The sequence below is a fragment of the Hydractinia symbiolongicarpus genome, chromosome 9 (genome assembly GCF_029227915.1).
Source record: "Hydractinia symbiolongicarpus strain clone_291-10 chromosome 9, HSymV2.1, whole genome shotgun sequence".
NCBI lineage: Eukaryota > Metazoa > Cnidaria > Hydrozoa > Anthoathecata > Hydractiniidae > Hydractinia > Hydractinia symbiolongicarpus.
In genome coordinates this window covers 24,586,478-24,609,039 of record NC_079883.1, presented here as the reverse complement: position 1 = coordinate 24,609,039, position 22,562 = coordinate 24,586,478, and the positions used below count along the sequence as shown (strand labels likewise).

General features: G+C 36.6%; 3 protein-coding genes across 3 annotated transcripts; 1 reads left to right on the top strand and 2 right to left on the bottom strand.

Annotated features, from left to right (window-relative positions):
• Positions 1-501: 501 nt before the first annotated feature.
• On the bottom strand, positions 502-9,658 carry LOC130657861 (uncharacterized). Its single transcript, XM_057460854.1, has 3 exons — positions 8,780-9,658; positions 2,177-8,679; positions 502-2,009 (listed from the first exon to the last, which is right to left on the bottom strand). Exons 1-2 carry the CDS (start codon positions 9,656-9,658, stop codon positions 6,832-6,834), a joined length of 2,727 nt encoding a protein of 908 aa, XP_057316837.1. The 3' UTR covers positions 502-2,009; positions 2,177-6,831.
• Positions 9,659-10,403: 745 nt separating this feature from the next.
• On the bottom strand, positions 10,404-18,136 carry LOC130658043 (uncharacterized). The gene is made up of 3 exons (XM_057461067.1): positions 17,977-18,136; positions 12,657-13,087; positions 10,404-12,117 (listed from the first exon to the last, which is right to left on the bottom strand). The coding sequence occupies exons 1-3, from the start codon at positions 18,096-18,098 to the stop codon at positions 11,978-11,980; spliced, it is 693 nt and encodes a 230-aa protein (XP_057317050.1). The 5' UTR covers positions 18,099-18,136; the 3' UTR covers positions 10,404-11,977.
• A 328-nt stretch (positions 18,137-18,464) lies between these two features.
• Positions 18,465-20,415, top strand: LOC130658033 (uncharacterized). The gene has a single exon (XM_057461055.1). It carries the CDS (start codon positions 18,477-18,479, stop codon positions 20,349-20,351), a length of 1,875 nt encoding a protein of 624 aa, XP_057317038.1. The 5' UTR covers positions 18,465-18,476; the 3' UTR covers positions 20,352-20,415.
• Positions 20,416-22,562: the final 2,147 nt, after the last annotated feature.

Below are 22,562 nucleotides of genomic sequence, written 5' to 3'. Positions count from 1 at the left end.
AATTAGGTTGGACTGCGATAAAATATAAAACAAAATTTTTGTTTCGCAAGTACCAACTTTAGGCAGAGATGGTGTAGTTGTAGCGCATTCGACTTTTAATCATAAGGTTTCGGGTTCGAGTCCCCACTCTGGCGCACTTTATATGTAGTGTTGTCAGCCCATACCCTAAAAAGTTCGAACTGTTTGAAGGAATACTGAAGTAAATTAAGCCTAAAATTAAACTGAACGCAACCATCTTCACCGGACCACTTATCTGCATCTTGTGTGGTCGTTATATAGAAGTCATGTTCACAAACTTCTGCCGCTTTTCGCTGGACTAAAGATTTCGCTTTATGGACCAATAAACAAAAGTTAAAAGCGACTCTAAATGGTATGTTTACTAAGAACCAGAAACATCGGGATTTCGAAAAGTGTCCGCTATATGGATACTCTTCCCAAAGTGAGTAATATCGCCTTCCGAAAACCTGCTCTGAAGTTAGGATATAGTGAAATAGACCTTAAAGGGTAATTTTTAGGAGAAGACAATACTATCGCAACTATACTATCTTTGATTCAAAAAATAAATAAAACAAACAGAAGACTTACAAAACAATTTCAAGATTTTTTTTTGTCTCAGAGTAGATAATTTAATATTTTGAAGCTATAACTTGTCTAAGGAAAAATTAGACAAAACTTCTTACAAGAGCTGTTTTATTCATTGTTGGACGCTATACAGAGGTCCATTTTAGGGGTTAATGTAAATTGGGACCTTGAAACGACGTCCGCTAAAGGGGCGTGCCCACAAATTGTTTGTTACATACGGTTGTTGTTATAACAGTTTAACCGTCATTTTTTAAGTTTTTTCTTATTCTGGCAATATATGAGTCAAATATCGTTTCACAAAATCAGCTTCATTTTTGTAGCATGAATTTGTATTTGCTTTGTCTTTATTTGTTGTCTCTCATTTTACACTTCTTTTTGTTTCCACCATGATAGATTGTCATTCTAACGGTTCTTATATTTCTGGACAAACTAACATGCTTCCAAGAAAAATACATCATGTCCGACCATATTGTTTTTCTTCAACCACTTCATGCAGCCAATCCATCCGTCATTGCATATTAACATGCATAAATATCCACACACGGAAAACGTTCCGCGGACTGGACCGGATCAAACGAAAACAAAGCTTTGCGCATGCCTCTTGTTATCTTACTACGCAATTGAAACAGAAAACTGTTCGGTCTGAGAAGCCAGAAGAAAGTTGGAATGTTTTCAACTTTTTGTCTGGTCTGCGCAGCAACTAGCATTTTTGACAAGCTACAAAAAATCAAGTAATATCAACAAACCAATGGCAGCAACTAGCACATGGTTTTTATCCATATTATGTTGTTGTTATTGTCGTAGCAACGTAGAAAATAATTTTCGCTCTCCAACATACTGGAACAGAACGTAACAGGATGGAACAATTTTTTTATCGTTATCCGGCCCGCGGAATGTTTTTCGTGTGTGAATATTGGCCTTAAGACTGGTTGGTTTCCAACACCAATACATAACAACTAGCTTCTATTTGTGTACATTACGTCATGGTCAACTTTCATTTCCAGACCTTTTTTCAACAAATATGCTTGTCTCTTACAAAGGAAATACCGTTTTCTTTCTCCGTCTAATATACTGGTCACCCCTTCCTGTTCCTTCTCTTAGGCTGTTTGAAATAGTTTTTGAAAAAGCTTTTTGAAGTAGCTTTTGCGTAGAACCCTTTTTTCGCCGGCTGGGTTTGTCATGCGGTTTTACCTCTGGTAATGGTGGAAGTCTAATATTCTTTTTTTCGTTCTGCCATTTAACTTCTGCTTTCTTTCGATATGAATGCGAAATTTCGTCTGAAGTGATTTGCAAGCATTGGTGAATGTATAATAATGAAGGACTCGCGTTGAAATCTGTTTTTATTTCCTGTGTTGATAAAGGTATTTTAGGAAGAACAAGTCTTTTATTCATAATCTCCAAAAACATCAAAAATCTTTATGCCTCACCTAAAATATAAAAAACAAAAGTAATACATCAACAACCTCGTACCCAGGCCAATTTTTCGCTTTTTTGATATCCGAGATATCTTCTCGCCGTCCGAGATTGTCAGAAAGAGAAAAATAGGCCTGGGGACGAGGTTGGGGTTATGAAAATGATAGATCAGTCTATCTACCTGTTGAAATTAAAAATGACACAAAACTCAAATCAGGTACGACTTTATATGAAAACTAAAGATCTTGTATGAGATCCAATGTGTTCGCTGGCGTACTAAAATCGAAAATAAAAACAAAAACAGTATATATAAAACTTCCATATGAAAGACAAACATCAACTTCATGTTAGTTCTTCAAGCAGCAACCAAAAGCAATTAACCAGCTGTCACTGCTATGGACAAGCCATCATCTAATTAAAATATAGCGTAGTAAATCTTAAAAAACACGACCACACATAAACAAGCAGTATATATAAAAGCTTTGACAAATCGCCCTTCATGTTATCTCAAATTGTTTCAATAATATTCGTGTAACCTTCGATTAAACTTGCTGTCAACAAAATAATAAATAGGAAAAAAACGACTTCTGATAGACAAAGCAAATTTTCTTTCCACTATATTTTGATTACTTCATATGCCAAAGCTCTAAGAATATTTTGTATTGCGTATTTTCGGTTATCTCTGTGCAGAATAAATATACAGAATAAAATATAAACCGTTACGAATTATACTAAACTGTTCAGACCTCCTCCATTTGAAAAATTATATACTTTTTTATTCCTTTTGATTTTATGGACCAAATCAAACATTAAAACCTCCTGTAATGACTTCATATAAATTTGTAAATAAAGTTATGATTTAAAAGTAACACTCCAATAATCTTTATGCGTGTCGCAAGAGTAACTTTTCTTTCTTTCCCACACTTTTTGTTAAAAATAAACATTAAACCCTTATGATGTCATATTGGTAAACCGATAATTTGATATACCCCCTGCTGAAAATTTATTTATATACGTTTTTCCGTTACATAATACTTAACAGGGGGTAAGCAGATTTCTGTTTTAATCAAAGATATAATTACGTGCATTTTTGCTATCGTAACGTAATTTTTGCGATAAGAAGTTTTCGCAAATTCGGAAAAATTTGTGATTTTTCAATTTGCGAAAATTTCTTCTTGCGATGTATATCGAAGTCATTCAATCTAAAATTCTCTGAAATTATCAGATTCGCAAAAACTCAGTAGTGTTCCTTCTCCAGGCTTTTTTTCTCTTTCTGAAGAAAGGAAAAAAATAGCCCTATGGACGAGGTTGATTTTCCTAGTATAAGCTGATTAGGAATCCGCGTATTAATAAGGGATACTGGCAACCTCGACCCAGGCTTTTTTAATCTTTTTTTTATAAAACGGGACGGCGAGACGAAATTCTCTGTGGCCTTCCCGATATCAAAAAGAGAAAAAAAACCTGGGATCGTAGTTCATTAGTCCGTGAAAAAGCCCACCGGTATTTTGTGCATACTTGCCTGTTATTATGAAGTATTTAAATTACTCTGCCGGGGGTCTGAAATAAAGCGAAGAAGATATTATCCTCTCTAATTATCCTCGTCAATAACAATCACATTATCACACTTTTGAATTTGAAATTGTGGAAATTAATTGCTGCAAAAATTACTTACCCTAGGGTTATTTTTCGCATGGTCAGTTGTGGTTAATAATGATACGGCTTACATAACATCGTCAAATACAAACAATTTGGTTTCCCGGCCAGTACAGTAGAGTCTGCAGATACATGCTCTATGTCAAATTCTACATCACATTGCATTCATTTCTGAACTTTCACGGGAACATTTTTTAAAAAAGTAAAAAAGGTTGGCCAACTGTTTTTGTTATGGCGGGTAACAACGGGTTGTAAACTGTGATTTTATTTCAGCTAAAGTTGTCGAACGCGGGGTAACACAGTTACTTGTGGGTCCCCCGGCTAGTGTATCAAATGTCACAAAATTAGCGACAATGGACAAGAAAAAATGCTCTTGAAACGAAATCATTAGACCTGGAAAAATTTAGAGATGTTTAGAGCTAGCTACATTTGTACAAACAAACATGTGTTAACTGCTACCATCATTGTTATTAAACGGCTTAGTAGTTATGTGCCAGCATGTGCTTCGAAAAACTGTGAAATTTTTACATTTTTGCGGTTGATAGAGTTCATTTTAACCACAGAAATCAACGAATATACAAGATTTTTAATACCTTTTTTAAAAACATACAACTACAATCTGCATCTAAAAAATACCACAGAATTTATTTACATGGCTGGAAACCGCAGAATTTCATGACTGAGACAATAAACTAGCTAAAAAGCTTCATTTTATCCGAGGATTCAATCAGCATCAGAGTATTTTTACTGGAACTATTTATTTTAAAGTTTCTTGCTGATTGAATAGACATTATCAAATTGGCGTGTTAATATACTGAAGACGTGTCTAAACCATTACAACAGCACCCTTAACTGTAATGGCCGCTTAGTCCTAAAAAATGCATCAACTTGGGTAAAAGATTGGTTTTTGATCTGAAACTTGTTTAAGGTGTTTCTAGACTAAACTTTTAAAAAAAATTCAGTATTTATGCATTTTTAAAAAAAGAAAAGATTTTTAAAAAAAAGTTTTTAATTTTAACTATCTCTCATTTACAATCTGCTACTTAATTGCTGACAACGCGCAGGGAAAAACAACAATAAAAACTGCAAGTTTGGCGGATATGAGGGGTCTCGGAGGATATGTGTGTACTGTATCTAATTGTAACAGAGGTCAACAAAGACCACAACAAACTGTCTAAGACAGTTTCTCGTAAATGTAGTGTGGTCAACAAGGATCACATAAAACAAACTGTCAATCAATATAAGTAAAACAAACTGTCAACAAAGACAGGTTCTAAACAAACTGTCAACAAAGACAGGTTCTAACAAACTGCCAACAAGGACAGCTTAAGATTGATAGTTCATGAATAGCAAAATATTACTTAAGAATACCAGCATGAGTTTAAAATACACAACACACCCCCTCGACCCTGTCTTTCAGACCACATGAACGCAAAGTAAATATATATACAACGTATACAAAATATATACATCTCCCGTGTATAAATGTCCTAAAAATATTCACATTGAATAAAACCTAATGAACTTAACAGTAAAAATGCCCTGACGGGATGGGTGGGCGGTAAAACCACAACTACTGTTGGCTAGCACGAGCGAAAGAGGAATCGTGGAGCGAGACCGTGACTAAAAGAGCCGAACGAACAAAGTGAAGATTGGAGCCCAGGCCTGTGAAACTAAGATGGCAACCACAGCTACGCGCTACCGTACTAACGCCAGTCCATGTCGTTTAGCAATTAACTAAAGTTAAGTAAACTTAACTACCTTTAATTGCTGACAACGCGCAGGGAAAAACAACAATAAAAACTGCAAGTTTGGCGGATATGAGGGGTCTCGGAGGATATGTGTGTACTGTATCTAATTGTAACAGAGGTCAACAAAGACCACAACAAACTGTCTAAGACAGTTTCTCGTAAATGTAGTGTGGTCAACAAGGATCACATAAAACAAACTGTCAATCAATATAAGTAAAACAAACTGTCAACAAAGACAGGTTCTAAACAAACTGTCAACAAAGACAGGTTCTAACAAACTGCCAACAAGGACAGCTTAAGATTGATAGTTCATGAATAGCAAAATATTACTTAAGAATACCAGCATGAGTTTAAAATACACAACACACCCCCAAATTCCCCCACACCACCACACTTGACAAACTATACAAAATGAAGAGGTGTGGTGACGCCTACGAGCGCCACCAACTAAACTATAACAAAAATGAAGAAGGTGTGTGACGGCTCCACCCACGAGTAGGTGGCCCAGCGGTGCATAGACTGCGAGAAAGGCCAATGACCTGTGCATCATCGAGATGTAGATAGCGTCTATAGGCATCACTGGTCCACCTGCCTAAAATCTGGATAGTGCTGTCAGGCACCCCTGCAGATGCTGCTGCGGAGGCACCACCAATGCGAAAGGAATGTGTATTAATGTGTGGAATATTAGGCAAACACGAAGCCAGGAGGTTTACTATGTCCTGACGAGTCAAAAATTTGAAGTCCTGGTAAGTGAAGAGTGGCCACCCTGGGCCGGGATGAACCGCTAAGAAACGGCGCATACACTGAACCGGGCAAACTGCGTTATTGTTAGCGCCAACCCTAATCTGACAACCAACACGAAAGGGATCTGTTTTAGACGACCGGATATGAACCAGCATGACGGAATTGTCTGCGGAAAATTGGATATCTCCAACCAATAAATCGGTGGATGGATCGAAGTGACGACTGGATTGATAAGTGTATTCAGAGCAGCGCAACAAGCCAAAGAAGGCCAAAGAGGTAGCAGCTTTGAAAAGTAGTCGTTCATATACTGTAGCTTGTAAAAATTGAATACGGTAATGAATTAAACACAAATTCTGATATGTAATTGGGTGCCTGCGCGGCCGGGTGAGACGAGCTCCTTGGACTCTTTTAATTCCTCGCAGGGTGTAACACAAGCGACTCATGTCTGCTATTCGAACATAGTTGCCGGCCAAGATGGAGTGATATTGCAAGCCTGAGATGTAAACGCGAATGGTAGTGTGAGATACGCGTTGTGCCAAACTAGAAATGTAGCGAATTAGAATATCCTCGTTCAACGGCCAGAGAGGATGAGACCACCTATAACAAAATCGCTGATATGAGGCAACACCAGTGGAATACGTGGCCCTAGTAGTGGGTGCCAAAGCTTGAGATTGAAAGTACTGTGAGGCTATACTAAGATGGTCCAGATGGTTGGCTCGATTGGTGTGGGTGACTCGTCTGCGGACTGAAGGCGTTGTTTGAATCGACGAACCTGTAACCGAGATAGAAGATCAGCTGCAATATTAGTATGTCCAGGAATATGTTGAAGCAAAATATTAATGTTCAACCGCGCCGTGAATAGAAATAAGTGGCGAATTAACGACATGATGTGTTTATCCCGAGATGTGCCTGAGCGCCACACATGAACTATGGACGCGTTGTCTGTGTAAATGATGATCTGCAGATTACGCCATTCGCGACCCCACGTCCTAACCGCTGCTACAATTGCGAAAAGCTCCAATATATTAATGTGAAAGGAATGAAATGTTGGGGGCCATGGAGCACAGAACCAACTATTGCGAAAAACAGCACCAAATCCTACCCCTGATGCATCCGTAAAGAGGCTAAGTGAAGCGGCTGTGATTGGGTCCCCTTGAATAAAACAGACACCATTCCAGCTAGGTAGAAAATCCACCCACCATTGAATGTCTAAGCGTGCCTCCCCATTTAATGTGATATGATGATTGAGTGATGCAACGGTGGTAGACAAATCAATTAACCTACGGAGGAACATTCTGCCTGGCTTTACCACTTTGGCAGCGAAAGATAAAGAGCCAATCAAAGAAAGCAATTCTCGTTTGGTGCACTTCTTCCTACCAGACCAAACCAATAAAGCTTCGTGCAACTCCCTGTACTTATCCGCTGGCAAGCGAATGATTTGTTGCTGAGAGTCGATCTCAATGCCCAGGTAGGTTATAGTTTGTGAGGGTCCTGTGGTTTTTTCCTCCGCAATAGGGACACCCAGTTTAGTGCACATAGACTGAATAGATTCCAAGTAACTATTTACTTCTGCTGCCGACCTCCCACAAAGGAAGAAATCGTCTAAGTAATGGATCACAAATGGAATACCAAGCACAGTGAGGAAGATCCAACATAACAAATCTGCAAAACAGTTAAACAAGAAGGGTGAGGAGCGGCTGCCAAATGGCAAGCGAGTGTCCACAAAGTAATAACCCTCCCAACAGTAGCCTAATAAACCCCATTGAGCTGGTTTAACGGGGCAAAGGCGAAAAGCATGTTTGATATCAATTTTGGCTAAAAATGCTGTGGGACCCAACCCAGACACCAATTTTAGGGCATCGTCGAAGGTGGAATATCGCACTGAAAACTCTTCTTTGCATATGCCTTCATTAATAGCATTGCCTCTAGGTGAGGAGAGATCTAAAATTATTCTGTAAGAACCGTCTTTCTTAGGTACTGCACCTAAGGGTGAACAATGCAGAGGCGTAATTGGAGGGCTTAGAAAAGGTCCTGAGGTGTGGCCTCGCGCTAATTCTTTAGCAATTGCCTCCCACACTGATTGAGAATTAGAGCGTGCAGATAGTAGGTTGCGTGGCCGGGTAGCTGTGCATGGGCCATGAAAACCAATGTCAAATCCAGAAGACAAACCAGAGATAATAAATGACACTAAAGACTGACAAGGGTGTTCCCTTAGCAATCTTTCAAAAAGAGCAACATTGACAGGACATTGACAAGACACAGGCAGTGGATTTGGATTAATATTTGCGGACAACGGAGCATTGTGAGGCAGGATGGGAGTCGCCGCAGTGTTTGCATTGGTGTGCGAAGCGACATTGTCGGTTCGTACAGTGACCCTGTGCGTTGAAGTATCGACAAGTGGCGATGTTATCGACCTGTCCGACTGCACCTGTGTCAGCCCTACTGAGGGTCTGCGTGGCTCGAAAAGGCTGTGTGGCACGAAAGCGCTGTGAGGCGCGAAAAGGCTGGGGGGCACGAAAGGGCTGCCCACTATATGCTAAATTTGAAGGTGCTGATTCGTTCCCAGCTGCTGACTCAGTGCGAAGAGGGCAACTTGATGCAAGATGTCCATAATTCCGGCACCGAAAACACATGACCTGCAGTGGGGCACTTCGGAGATGACGGTTATAAAGATCGTCATCTACACGGTTCCATGACAAACCAGAATCAAAAGCCATTTGGTACCTAAACATGCGATCGTATGTCGACCATGCTGTAAATGTAAACTGTGAGGCGAAGTCACACATGATAGACTGATAGTGTAAAAGCTCGGATGCACGATGTGGAAAGAAAAAGGTGAAGCACCGGATAAAATTATTCCATGCTAACATCCAAGATGAAAAGTCACTAACCTTAGGGCGGTTTGATTGCTTGGGAACTAACGCAACTGACGGGCTAGACCCACCGAGAACCTTAAACGTAAACTCGTCTGAAGATGAGGCAAAAGCAGGCAGTAAGCTATCAAAATTTACATACTCACCTTTTTTAACCTTGTCCAAAACGGCCTGAGGAAGTGCCGGCAAGGGAGCAGGGCGCGCTGTGGTTGCAACGGAAAACCCAACCTGGGCTGGACGAGGAAGACCCCCCTGTGGAAACTCACCCCCTTCAGAAAACGGCTCAGACACAAAATGGTGTACAATAGGAGTCTCAACAACAGAGTTAGTATTATAAGTGTCACCTGTCGCTTGATTTTGCTCTATTATGTCAGGAGCTCTTCCCGCGAGTCGTTCCCCCTCGTGACCCTCGAAAAATCGTCGCAATTCTCCTCTAATTAACTCTGTAACCACAGCTGTTGTAAGGATGGGCGACTCGACAACGTCGGTGGTCGAAGATGAAGATGCCTGATGACCAGTCAAGACATTTGAAGACACAACTGTAGTTGACTCAACGCCGGTTGCTGTGTTGGTTGGCTGGCCGCGTGGGCGGAGTCTGGTCGACCTCGTGGCCACGTTGATTGATGGAATAATTGGGGCCATACATGATGTAGTGGTCACCGACGTAGCTACCACCGAATGTGGCGGATTGTAGAACGAAAACAGGCGACGAGCAAGTATTTGAGGCGATCCTGAGTCAATTAAATTTAGTGCATTGCACACTTGCGGAACCAATTAAAGGATAACAAAAGATTAAATAAACCGATTAAAACCACAACTACTGTTGGCTAGCACGAGCGAAAGAGGAATCGTGGAGCGAGACCGTGACTAAAAGAGCCGAACGAACAAAGTGAAGATTGGAGCCCAGGCCTGTGAAACTAAGATGGCAACCACAGCTACGCGCTACCGTACTAACGCCAGTCCATGTCGTTTAGCAATTAACTAAAGTTAAGTAAACTTAACTACCTATAACTTTCTTTATGAGGAATGCTGCTGTTCGCTACTGGTACATACTAATATTTCCAAAGTTTTAAAATATAAAAACAGAGTAACTACATGTAAAACAATTTCTGTGTTTTTATTTTATTGATGTAGCTAACGAACTATTTTTGCAAGATTTTCGTAGGGACAGCTTGTGACATATTCACAACCAAGAGCTTACAGTAGTGTCTAATGTGGGGTAATGTGTGACCTGAATATATTACAATCAGTACTTTTGGTCTTAAATTTCCTTCCCGTGTACCTTGTCCATAAAAGATTTGTTGAAAATCTTTATACTGATTTTTCTTTTATAATTTTCTAATATAATTTTCTTTTAAAAAGGCCTAAATTTAAAAAAACTCAGAAGTCTAGCTAATGCAGCTAATTTATTTTCTGTGCTAATTTCTTTATATCGATCTATGGTTTTCACCAAACATTTCGGCAACACTTATGCCGCAAAAAAAATGATAGAATGAAATCAAACCAGTAAATAATACAAATAAATATAGAAATAAATAAATGAAATATTAAAAAAACACAATCTATTAATAAAATTTGTAAAATTATTGTTTTACAGCAAGAATACATTTTTAGAACTGATCCGAAAGTAGAAAAATCAGTTTTTTGGTGTACGATTTCTTTTACAATCGATACAGCTGTCCCTACAAAATATATGGCAAACTACTTGATGTATTAATCAACAAATTTGTGCTATTTTGTACACAAGCTGTCCAAAAAAGGGGGTAGATCCAAATTGTTGATCGTTAATTGCAGCTCTCCATCTGTTGAATTCTTTTCGCTATAATTGATGTGCCGTCGAAAAAAAGAGGATTGAAATGTTTAAAGATTTACCGAATAAAAAAACCACACAAAAAGAATAGTGATTTCCTGTTTAATATTTAACTTATCTTTACAACAAGAATATTAATATTTAACAAGAAATAATATATTTACAAAGATATCTCAAATTTATACATCTAGTTACTTATCCAGTAAGATATGTACTCGGTTTGCTAGGAGCGTTGTCTAAAATTTTAATGAAAATACCTTAAGGTAGGAATTTTTTGGATTTGCACAAAAATCTGAATCAGGCCCGAAAGTGAATACAATTACACTATTTTTTTTATAAACAATTTCCATAGTGTGAATTTAAGTTCTAAGTATAGTTTGTCAGAATAAAAACTCTTGCAACTTCAACTTTCAGTGAAACTTTGAATGGATATTTTGCAAATTTTAAATTTTCTGAGTCGTTTTTTGACTCATTTGAAATACTTTGAGAAAAAGAATTAGCTATCCCCAACTAAGCAATAGCTAAACATTTTTTGAGGCGTGTCAAAAATCAATTGTTTATAAAAAAGTGTAGTAATTGCAAACAGGGACAAGCCCGAAAATGAATAAATCGTAATTGACGGAAAAATTATTTTTTTGAATTTCTAACTTATTGGCTCAAAAACTTTGTCGACCCAAATTATCGTCATTTTAGGGCCAAATTTTTAGAATGGCAAAAAAGCGTTATACTTGGATTTACAGACATACCACCATTGCCAGAAACTTATTGCTCATTGAACAAAATAAACTATATAATTAATGCACTTTGGCTTTGTACAATAATATTCACCAGGCCAAATCTTCGTCAGCCTAAATTTTCTATTACCCTCTCAAAATTTCGACACTTTGACTGATAAAATTTAGACAATTTTTTATCTTTTAAAAAAACTACTTTGTTTGTGACGTGAAAATTTAAAGGCGCGAAAATTTGTACAAATCAGGTATATTCAAAACAATGATGGAGTTCATGTCTTTTTAGATACAATACATTACAAGCTCTGATATTGTTTTTAAAATGTATATTCTAAGAATTTATCCTATGCATAAGTTTATATCTCCCTCCTTCCCTCGCAATAGCGTATACCATACCTCTCAAACTTACTATAAATTCGGTCACGTTAAAAAATACTTCGTTTTTGTTGCGTTCATCTTCGACTTCAAATATTTTGAAATCTCTAACTCTCCAATTTTTTCATCCGTTTGATAAATTTCGCAGCAGCGCAACAAGCTTAGTTGTTCTAACGACATACATCCTAAAAGAAAAGAAAAATAGAATAAAAATCCGCCGAATTTTTATATATGTAACATTTTAAAAGCATTACGAGACTCCAATCCAGCTTGAAGTAATCAAGTAAATACAAAAAATAATACTAAAAATGGCAAAAACAGGAATTATAAAAACAATTTCCGAAAAATATTTTCATTTAAAGTTACGCATCTTCATCTTATAAAAAACGTCAATAACGTAACGTTTGTTTTTCGGATGTCACACAAGCCCAACTATGCTAGCTAATATGTGAATTCAGCCTACCCAATAGAGATAACCAAATAGCAATATGTGAGCAATGGTTGAACCTGTACATGAGAAAATTTCATGTTGCATTACAATGAGTGTTTCATTTTTTAATGAAACCGCAACAACGTTCTAGTAAAAATGAACCTAAAGGCGCTAGCGAAGGGTATGATGAGCACATCCAAACAGACTACAGCAAACAAAGATTCTCCCATATTTTCCCAATCCATACCAAAGCAATAAAAAAGAGGAAAAGGAACAACACAAAACGAGAACAACCTGCATTTGTTATCAGCACCTCTTTGTAATTCTGTTCACTGTTCGTAGATGCTTCCGTATGATCTCTTTGTGACGACAAATTCCATTTATTGTTCAAATGGCCATTAACAGTTTTCGACCACTCGTTCATCGATGGTGGGAAAAAGTATCTTTTTCCATTGAGGAGAACTTGTACCCTTCCATTTCTCGTTGCAATCCACGGGTGACTTCGATAAGTTTCGACAAGAAATCCGATATCGCATCTGTTCATCGGATTCAGCTTCGCAAATGTTTTAGCGTTTCCATCGAAATCAACCCAGTACAGCGTAACGATTCCATTGGTTAGATTCTTGAAATTTAAGAATGACTTTACTCGGCTATGTCTGGACTTAATTCCTGTCGGGACTTTGATCCGATATTTTCGTCTTTCCATTATTGCTCGACATGAGTGGCTATTAAAAAGTAAACAGAAATTTCAGTGTAAAATGATTTGTAGTTCTAATATCTTATCTATTGTACATACAAAAAATTAATTTCTAGAGAAGCAAGCTTTACTTACTAATCGCAAAATTTTCATTTTTCAACATTATTTGTAGTGCACTGATATTTTATATTATATTATTGCTATATTTTTTTTTAAAAAATATAGCAAACCAAAAATTACTATTGAGGGATAAAGCGCATTAATATTTCTCAGCCTAATTTTTTCGTAAAGACTCAGATATTATCAGACAGTATTATCATAATTTTAGTCCCGTAAAGTTTTTGAATGCAAACTCCAAACCAATAGTAAATAAAAATAATAATGTCAATTCCCTAAAATTTTAACCACCCTTAAATTCGAGATTTGCTTATCGGTTAAAAACTTTAAGAGCCAGCTCAAAATTGCGAATATTTTGTGGATTTTTTAAACGACCATTTTTTTGTGAAAGTGTTGAAAAAGTCGAAAATACGTTTTTTATTTATTGTGTATATACAGTATATAATCAAAAATTTCAATTTTTTTTTAAAAATCACAAGCTCTGCAGAAATAAATTTACTAACATTTAATATCTGTCTTATTACCTGCATGCTATAAAGTCTACAGTTACGTAAATTTTGAGAATACTTTTTATCCTCCCCTTATAATCCTCACAAAAACTCCTATTTCAGCCTCAAAATATGCTTACGTTTAATGTTCTGTCATCATTAACATTTTTTAAACATGGGTTGGACGGGTTGTATTAATGACTTTCTTCAAATCTAATCTAGACTGTGTTAGTTCAAATTCGTCTACATCAAGGCTGTCCTTATTAAGTCCTGCCAAGGCTTTGTCTCAGGAACTAACAAGTACACCTTCTTATCACTTTTAACTCTGTCCAAATATCTCACTCCAAGATCAGTTTCAAACTGCAGGGTCACACTCCTGGTTTCAATGCTATTAATAGTGACTTTAGACTTTGCTGCATTCACTCTCAATCCTTTCTCTTTTAGGCCTTTCTTCCACTTCTTAGACTTTCAAATTAATTTTCCAATGATTCTGCATGACAACTAAACTATCTGCATACAATAATGGGACACCCTGTTCTACTGCATCACAGGCAGACATCCTCATCCCAACCAAACTCAGTGTTAAGCAACTCTGATAATTACTCTTCCAAGGACGTTAACTTTTCCTTCTCCTTCGTACTAGCAAAAAATACCTTCATTATATATACACTTTCAACTACAACATCTTGATTAGCCTTCTTCATTTGCCTTGCTATATCAAACACAGTTACGCTGGTCTTTCTTCTCAACACATCTGCAAATCTGTTTTTCTCTGCTGAACTTGCCTTATGCACTGCTTATGAGCATAGTGTTTAGCTTCTAAGTAGATATTTCTACTACTAAATAACCTTCACTCTTGCCAAAGTAACTAGTTTAACCAAAAGAATAATTTCAATGAGAAAGCACATTCTTGGTACTTTCTGTTTGTCGAGTTTCGATGTAAATTAGAAAAGCTGCGCATATTATTATTTTTTATTTTTTTTTTGACCTGATACGCATCAAGGGAGACTCATTTATTTTTTCTGAGTTCTCAAACTTTCTTGAATTTGCCATAATTGTTTTTAAAAGGCAAAAGAACACGTTTTATTCAAAAAACAAAAAACCCTCAAATGTAAACAGTGTTGTGTGTTTGATTAAGCATGTGGTATTAGATGCAGCCTCTTCAAGAATCCTAGTACATAAACAAATTTTTAAAAAAGATTGTTGGTGGAATCATTCGCACTATGTCTGCAATTATGCTTTTTTTCAGTTATGTCACTTTCACGATATAATGCTCAACTTCAATTTATTGAGGAAGTAATGCTGACATCAATTCTGTGTTTTTCTAACTTGATAATAGGCTTCAAGATACAACATTGGTGCTTCACTACCACTAAAATGGTTTTTTTATATTTTTAAATGAATGTTTTATTGGTTGAATTTGCACTACAAGGATGTTTATACCAGTTCCCTGACTGGTTTAACAATATGAGAATGCTGATGCTATTCATGGTGATGCAGTGTGCCCACTCCAACAAATATGAGTAATACAATAAAAATAGAAAAATAATCAACTAAAAACTACATTTGTTACTTTAAAAAACCACATGAAAAAATATTAAAAATACATTTATTGTGATTTATTGGCAGTGATGGAAAGGTGCTGTCAACAAACTAATTTCTTATTTTTTAACTACCCTAGCTCTTGACAACCTGAAAATTTCAAAAAATATAATAATTATATATAATTATTAAGTTCATCTTCATACCCATCTCCAATCATTACTGAACTATTGCCACACATTAAGAATTGTATAATTTTCTGACTTCCTTATGTAGTTTTGACTAATATACCCTGCATCTTTTCATTTCCTTATTGTTTTATTCTGTAAAGTGTGTGTGTGCAGCCATAAGTCGAGAAATTGTTCAATTGCCTGTGGTCAATGAGTCTGATATGAAACAAAGGTAAGGAACACTGACCAAGATACACATGCTCAAAACCAATATCAGCAACCTTAAACACAAGAGGAATCTGCTGAAAAATACTGTATGGACGTGAAAAACCATTGCATATTTTTACATTTTTCACAGCTAGCATATACCAATCAAATTCCGTGAACGCCTTAATTCTGTTATTTCACCTTTTTCTGTAACTTTTTTTTACTGGCAACAGTGGATGGTTATGACATAATATTCTGAGTCCTATGTCTATGATACCATATTACCATTTTCACCGGCACCGAAACTTATGTACTTTACAAAACAGAAAGCCTGGACATCACTGGGGTAGATCACAGATAAGAAGATTTTCGCGCAGTGGGGGTATGACATTTTAATCTATTGTTATCTTTGTAATCATTTATTAAATACCAAACAAACCTATACTATTATGAAACTAGACAGGGTGAAGAATATTTTTAAGAAAAAAATTTGGTTACCACCTGTGCTCTCCTCCACAGATTCCCTTTGGCAGAGATGTCAACCCTATTGATATGCTTTGCGGGTGTAATTCTTAGAATAGAAACTCCGTGAGGCACGACCTTGGTTTGCGCAGTGGGGAAAATGAATTTGAGACTTCTAGATTGGGGGAAAATACCTTTTCCAGGCTTATTTCTAAAAAAATCTTGCTCTCACATATACACGTTTCATCCTTATATCAAAACACGCTACAGGCACTGGGATCGAGTTGCTCTCTCTTCTTCAGCGTTCAAATGTGGTATTGTGAAAATAAGCCTCACAATTTTTAATAAAATTGTGTTATTTTTCTTTCAGTTTTCTCATAGTCTTATGTGACTAATGTTTTCTCGACGAAACAACTACAACGTTCACAGAAGATTAAAGTTTTCAAATTTTCTATAATTAACAGTTCTAATTCGAACACGTTTTGAAAAAAAAAAAAAAATTATTTTATATGTATTTAATGATAATAGAAACCATGCTATCTCAGGTAGCGAAAAAGATGAAACATTAATTACCTTTGTTTTAAACAAAGTTCATTAAATGAGAATATTAATTTCCAATATCGTCTCTGAAAAAGAGCCCTGGGAACGAGGTTGGTTAATTTCTTCATTGTTCTTTATCACGAATTGCCACCACTGAAATATTTCGTAATCTCTTTTCAATTTTGCGGGTGCAATGAAAGTATTATTCTATTCGAAACAGTTTAAACTTGCTCAAAGTCGCAAAGCAACTAAGCAATGAAATATATTCCTGCATTTTGAATGACTTTGGACAAGTTTTTATTCTAGACTAATTTTCTAATCATAACTGCGACCAAATATTATTCTAAATGCGCGTGAAACTGGTGGATGCAGGTGATTCTATCTATAACTTTTTAATCGGGTGAGGATACTGTGATTGTGGGTGTCACCCACTCGATACAGGTGAGTTCACATATCTGCTTTGGTAATTTGCTTCACCAAGTTTTCCTAATGTTACATCCGGTCTTTGAGCTTCAAAAAAAGGTACATGGCGATGTTCCAAGCAGCAACTAGCTCTATCAGAGACAAGTCACCAAATAGTGCAACCATTTTAATCATTAAATAGACTTACTCAATTTCTTTTTCGCTCTACCCTTGGAAAGTTGTTTCAGGGATGGCTTATAGTCTGAACAATAAAATTATGTGAAGAGTGGAACTGCCAGATCGCCGTTAGAGATGCTTGTTTAGATAATCACGTAGCTAGGATGGCATACGCTAGCTAGCTATAGACGTTTCTGAATGTTTACATTTTCCACAGTAATCCTTTTCAGCTTTACAATTATGTGGCGGGCAAAAGAATGCGGGCGATAGGTTAAGCGAGATCCTTTTCAGTCTGGTTCTTCGCACAAAAGTATCATTACGACTTTATATGAACATATTTCAATCAGAAGGTATCCATCATCTACACTCAATAATAGTTTAAAGCCTCAAAAATGTTTCCATAAAAAGAAATTGGCTGATAAAGACCTTTCTTCAGCAAGCTTCCACATCTTTCTACCTGCCAGGCAGTTGTTAGAAAGCCAGAAGGGCTTACTGCAGAAAATGTACACATTTAAAAAAGTCTAAGACAAATGTCTTTTATCCAGTGGCTTTTAAAATAAAACATTGCTACCTAAAAGTTGATTGTCAATGGCTCTTCAGCGATAGATGCTTAGACATTAAGGCTGTTGTAAGCTATATGGGTTAATAATTGTACTGCAAAGCCATAAATAAGTCATTTGTTAGGCTCTAGCTTATAAATAAATTTAATTTGTTAAACGAATTTTTTAGTTAGCTATACATAAAGAAACTGGCTGGCAACAACCGCCAGTATTTATCTAAATACTGTGTAGGAGTAGTTACATTTATCTTACATGCTACAACATGAACGCAACCACCAACGATCATCTTTATAAAGGAAATACTGCACCACCGCTCTTATTTGGGCTAAAGTCTGAGCAGTTAAAATTATTTTTCCAGCCCAACAGTCTTCCATGGCAGATATTTAAAAAAAAGAAAAACTCTTCGATAAATGTTTTACCTGTTTCATAGCACGTTCGATTTTGTATATATAGCTAGCTCTTGGAACAAACCGATTTCTTCGCCAAGACAAGACGGAAGAACACGCACGTTTTTTGTTTACATCAGACGCACCATTATGAATTTATTTCTACGAAAGAACGACTCATTGACTGGGGCGATTGGTTTATAAATAGTAATATTTACACTTTTATGTTCCCTTATTTTACAATTAACGCTATAAATAATTTTAAGAACTTAAATCGAAGAAATAATACCGCTACAGGTAAATTATTTAATTAACTAATTTAGAGCCTAAATAAATTAAAAATATTGCGTGCTAAGTCCGCAGTTTATGAATAACAAGTTATTCATAATGGCCGTCTCAGGTTTCATTTTCACGAGTCGCCTTTTCTTAGCAGTAAATATTGTGGCATTTTTATGCTCTCTTACTGAAGAGCAATTCTGTTATAAACCAACTGCGTCCAACATGAACACAGAAAAGCGTTCTGAATATATTTTTAAAGAATTCTGGTCATGGAGGTTAAGAAACTCACCAGAATTTGCAACATCTATCGGTGTCCACGATCACGACGATAGACTTGATGAAATGTCCCTAAATTCGTATTACCGAAGAAAGGAAGAAGCACAAAGATTTCTAGAGCAGGTAGAAGAATTAATTTCCGTATTATCGACTGCAGAACATTATCCGAAACTAAAGCTAAACATGGATCTACTTAGGGCTGATTTAAATCAATACCTTCAGGGTTTGAGATATCGACCATACTTATGGCCTCTCAATAGACTAGAAGGGCCCCAGCTTGACTTTCCGAGATTGCTTTCATGGATGAAAACAGACACTGTTTTGGATTATGAAAAAATAATCACCAGAATGCAGCTATTTTCCCAACAAATTGACGAAACCTTGTTTTTACTAAAAGAAGGGATTCGGACAAAACATGTTATGCATCGGATATCTGTGGAACCACTTCCAGAGCAATTAAGAAAAATGGCCGAACAACCTGTCACTGATTCGCCACTGTGGAAACCATTCAAGGAAAAGCCAAGTCAGATAGAGGAACCAGTTTGGTCAAAATTGACTAAGGAGGCAAGAAATGTCATCAAGACGAGTATTTATACAAGTTACAAATTGTTATCAAATTTTATTGCAACAGAATACTTGAATAACACAAGACCTGAAATTGGAGCTTCTAGCTTACCAAATGGTATAGAGTATTACAAAGCATGCCTAAAGTTTCACACTACTACGGATTACACGCCTCAAGAAGTTCACGATATTGGGAAGAAAGAAGTAGCAAGAATCACAGGACGAATGGAGCAAATTAAAAACGATGTTGGATTTAAGGGTAGTCTTGAAGAGTTTCGATCATACCTAAGAACGGAGAAAAAGTTCAAATTTACCGATGCTAAAGAAATTGTTTCGCATTACCAAAATATATCTAAGATGATTAAGGCTAAATTACCCGATTTTTTCCTAAAATCGCCAGTTGCAGAATTCACAATAACACCAGTACCTGCTGAAGTTGCACCAACATTTCCTGGGGCCTACTACTTAGCACCTCCGCAAGATAACAGTCGTCCCGGCACGTTTTACATTAACACCTACCAACCAGAAACCAGAAATAAATATGAGGCAGTGTCTTTATGTTTACACGAAGCGGAACCCGGACATCATTTTCAAACAGCACTAACAATGGAGTCAGGATCGCTTGTTTCATTTCGACGGTTTATGGAAGACCGAAAGTATTACGAACCTCCAGGACGTTTTGCTATGAACACGGCTTATGTAGAAGGTTGGGGATTATACTCTGAATATCTTGGAGAAGAAATGGGATTGTATTCCGATCCTTATGATTTATTTGGTCGTCTTTCGCACGAAATGTTGCGTGCGTGTCGTTTAGTTGTTGATACTGGAATGCATGCGCTTGGATGGGATCGCGATAGAGCTATCAACTATATGTTGGAGAATACGGCGGCCGATTTACACGATATCACTTCCGAGATTGATCGTTACATTACGTGGCCTGGCCAGGCGTGTGGTTATAAAATTGGTGAATTAAAATTGAAAGCGTTAAGGAAAAGAGCTGAACAAGCAACCAAAGATAAGTTTAATCTTCGGGAGTTTCACGATTTAATTGCATCAATTGGAGGTATGCCTCTGGATATCTTAGAGAAGGAAATTGAAACTTATATCAAAGAACATCTTTAAACATTCTTTTTACTTGATAGTCTTGTTACGATTTTACCATTGCAGAATACATAATCCAGCTGTATCAAGTTGAACATTTTACTTTAGGCGCTTAAAGATTGATCTTCGAAACTTTTTAGGAGGTGGGGCATGCACTACTTTTTTACCTTAAAGTCAGTTGTAGTAAAAAGGGGCCATTCAAAAATACGTAACACCCCCTCCAAGCCTCCCCCCACTCCTTGTAGCGCATCGTAATAAATATAGTACCATCCACCTCCTTGTTACGTAATATTTCGAATCTTAAGACCTCATCTATTCATTTCCTTTGGTACTAAAAACCTTCACGTAACTAATATTCAGGTAAATTAAGACTATTATGAGAAAAAGATATAACAGGGCCATTTACACACAAAATGCTATTTTTAGTACTTTTGCTGAAGTTCAAAATGGATGTCGAAAGATTAAATCTTCCAAATAACCTTGAGAAATAGTTATATTATTAGAGACACTTTTAAAGTATTCTTCTAAAAAATTCCGAAGTTTTAAGAAAACGTCAACCTTAAGGTAATTACGAGACGTGATATATTTAAAAAAACAATTCTCTATTACATAACAAAAGAGCTCAGAGAATTGCTTGGGTAAGTAAAAAAGTATGGCTTGTCCTACAAATGGAAAGGGTGGCGCCTTCCATATCTTTAAAAGCGAACAGAAGCCCTAGGAAATGAGGTTACTTCGCACCAAGTGTTCAAGAAAAGCAAATTGAACACTACACAAACATGAGATTGTCAATTCAAAAAATCTAAGGAAATGGTTGTTCTCGTACCAACTATGAAAGACATCGATTGCTTGTGCAGACTTAAATATGTAACCAATTATTTGGTGGTTTCCTGTAGAAATTAGTGAATTTGTTGGATATAATCCCTGAAAATCAATGCAACATGTTTCTGTTGATTTAAAACTTACTTCAAAAGTCCCTGTTCTTTTCAACGAAGTCTTGATTTACCCATATTTAGCCAGAATGCTCACATGAACATTGTGACAAGTCTGAAATAATATATGCTTGCACATCTCCCATGGTCATGCTTGAAATATGCTGATAACATGTACGTTTATACCAATCGTGCTGAAAAAACCTTCGCGAATTGACTAGAAGAGCATTTTCACGAACATAACCTTTCGCGAATGTAGAATGAATCTACTATCTTCAAGATCAACTTCTCCTAGCTAGTTGTCACGATCGTTCAAATAATGCTTTTATGTATGAAAGGTGACGTAAACTGAAAAGTTTTTTACTTTATGTATGTGATTTGGTTTTCCTGCAATCCTAGTTCAATTTCCGCGCGCTTTGCGAGACGAGAAATTATTTGATTTCTAAATCCTGCCCGCTCAGCATTTTTTGCAAAAGTTGTTTTTTCTTACTATAGATTTTAAACTTATTTTTTTCATCTTATGAAATGTTAGAAATAGCTAAGAATTTAGCTGAATATGGCCAAACTTGTTTTCCTGACTTGGTCCTGAAAATCTTTTTTCTTTAAAGTGACATTGCTGCACACTACATACCTTTATTGTCCGCCATTTTGAATGTTGTACTACGTGTATTTTTATGCTTTGTTATCAGCTACCTAATAAATTAGTGAAAGTAGGGACTAAAGCGGATATTGGGTAGGAAAATGTGTACTGCTACTGTGTATTGCCTTTATGTTCCTTCTTCTTTTAAAGTTCGCCTCTTGACACACAGTACGATCGATTTAACTATGCCCCAACATTTTGGCGGAGGTTTTTAAAGTAATATAAAGCAATTACTCTATGTAGCAAACACCTCTTCGCGGACACTTTTTAAGGAAATTACCTTTCCGGGAATTTTCGCAAATATGAATAAATTTGAAAAATGGCCTTAAATTTGCGGAAGTTTCTAATACTTTAGGGAAAAATATTAGCCACCAAAAGAACTTTCTTCACTTATCTGACTAAAACTGACCCGTTAAAAAACGAGTCAGTGCGTTCGCAGTTACTTATGGTCTTAAGTTGGTACAGAATCAACTATTACGAAAAGAGTCCCGTGCTTTAAAAACCGTGTCGTGAGATGGGACAGACCCAACTGTGCCCAAAGGAAATTTTAGAAATGTTACATAATGGGATAGGCCCAACTATTGACAAAGGACACTTGTGAAAGACTCTCATAAAAAGGGACAGGCTCGACTGCTGACACTTGACACCTTTCAGAGATAGTTA

Bases quoted from the DNA above. Each gene is read 5' to 3' on its own strand.
- LOC130658033 (XM_057461055.1), top strand. From the start codon at position 18,477: ATGAATAACAAGTTATTCATAATGGCCGTCTCAGGTTTCATTTTCACG.
- LOC130658043 (XM_057461067.1), bottom strand. From the start codon at position 18,098: ATGGAAGACTGTTGGGCTGGAAAAATAATTTTAACTGCTCAGACTTTA. The intron at 13,088-17,976 runs GTAAGATAAATG...ACTTTTTAATAG, and splicing joins TTGCGTTCATGTTGTAGCAT to CCACTCATGTCGAGCAATAA. The intron at 12,118-12,656 runs GTTGTTCTCGTT...CTTTTCTTTTAG, and splicing joins GGTGCTGATAACAAATGCAG to GATGTATGTCGTTAGAACAA.
- LOC130657861 (XM_057460854.1), bottom strand. From the start codon at position 9,658: ATGGCCCCAATTATTCCATCAATCAACGTGGCCACGAGGTCGACCAGA. The intron at 8,680-8,779 runs GTCATGTGTTTT...CTTCAAATTTAG, and splicing joins TCCGAAGTGCCCCACTGCAG to CATATAGTGGGCAGCCCTTT.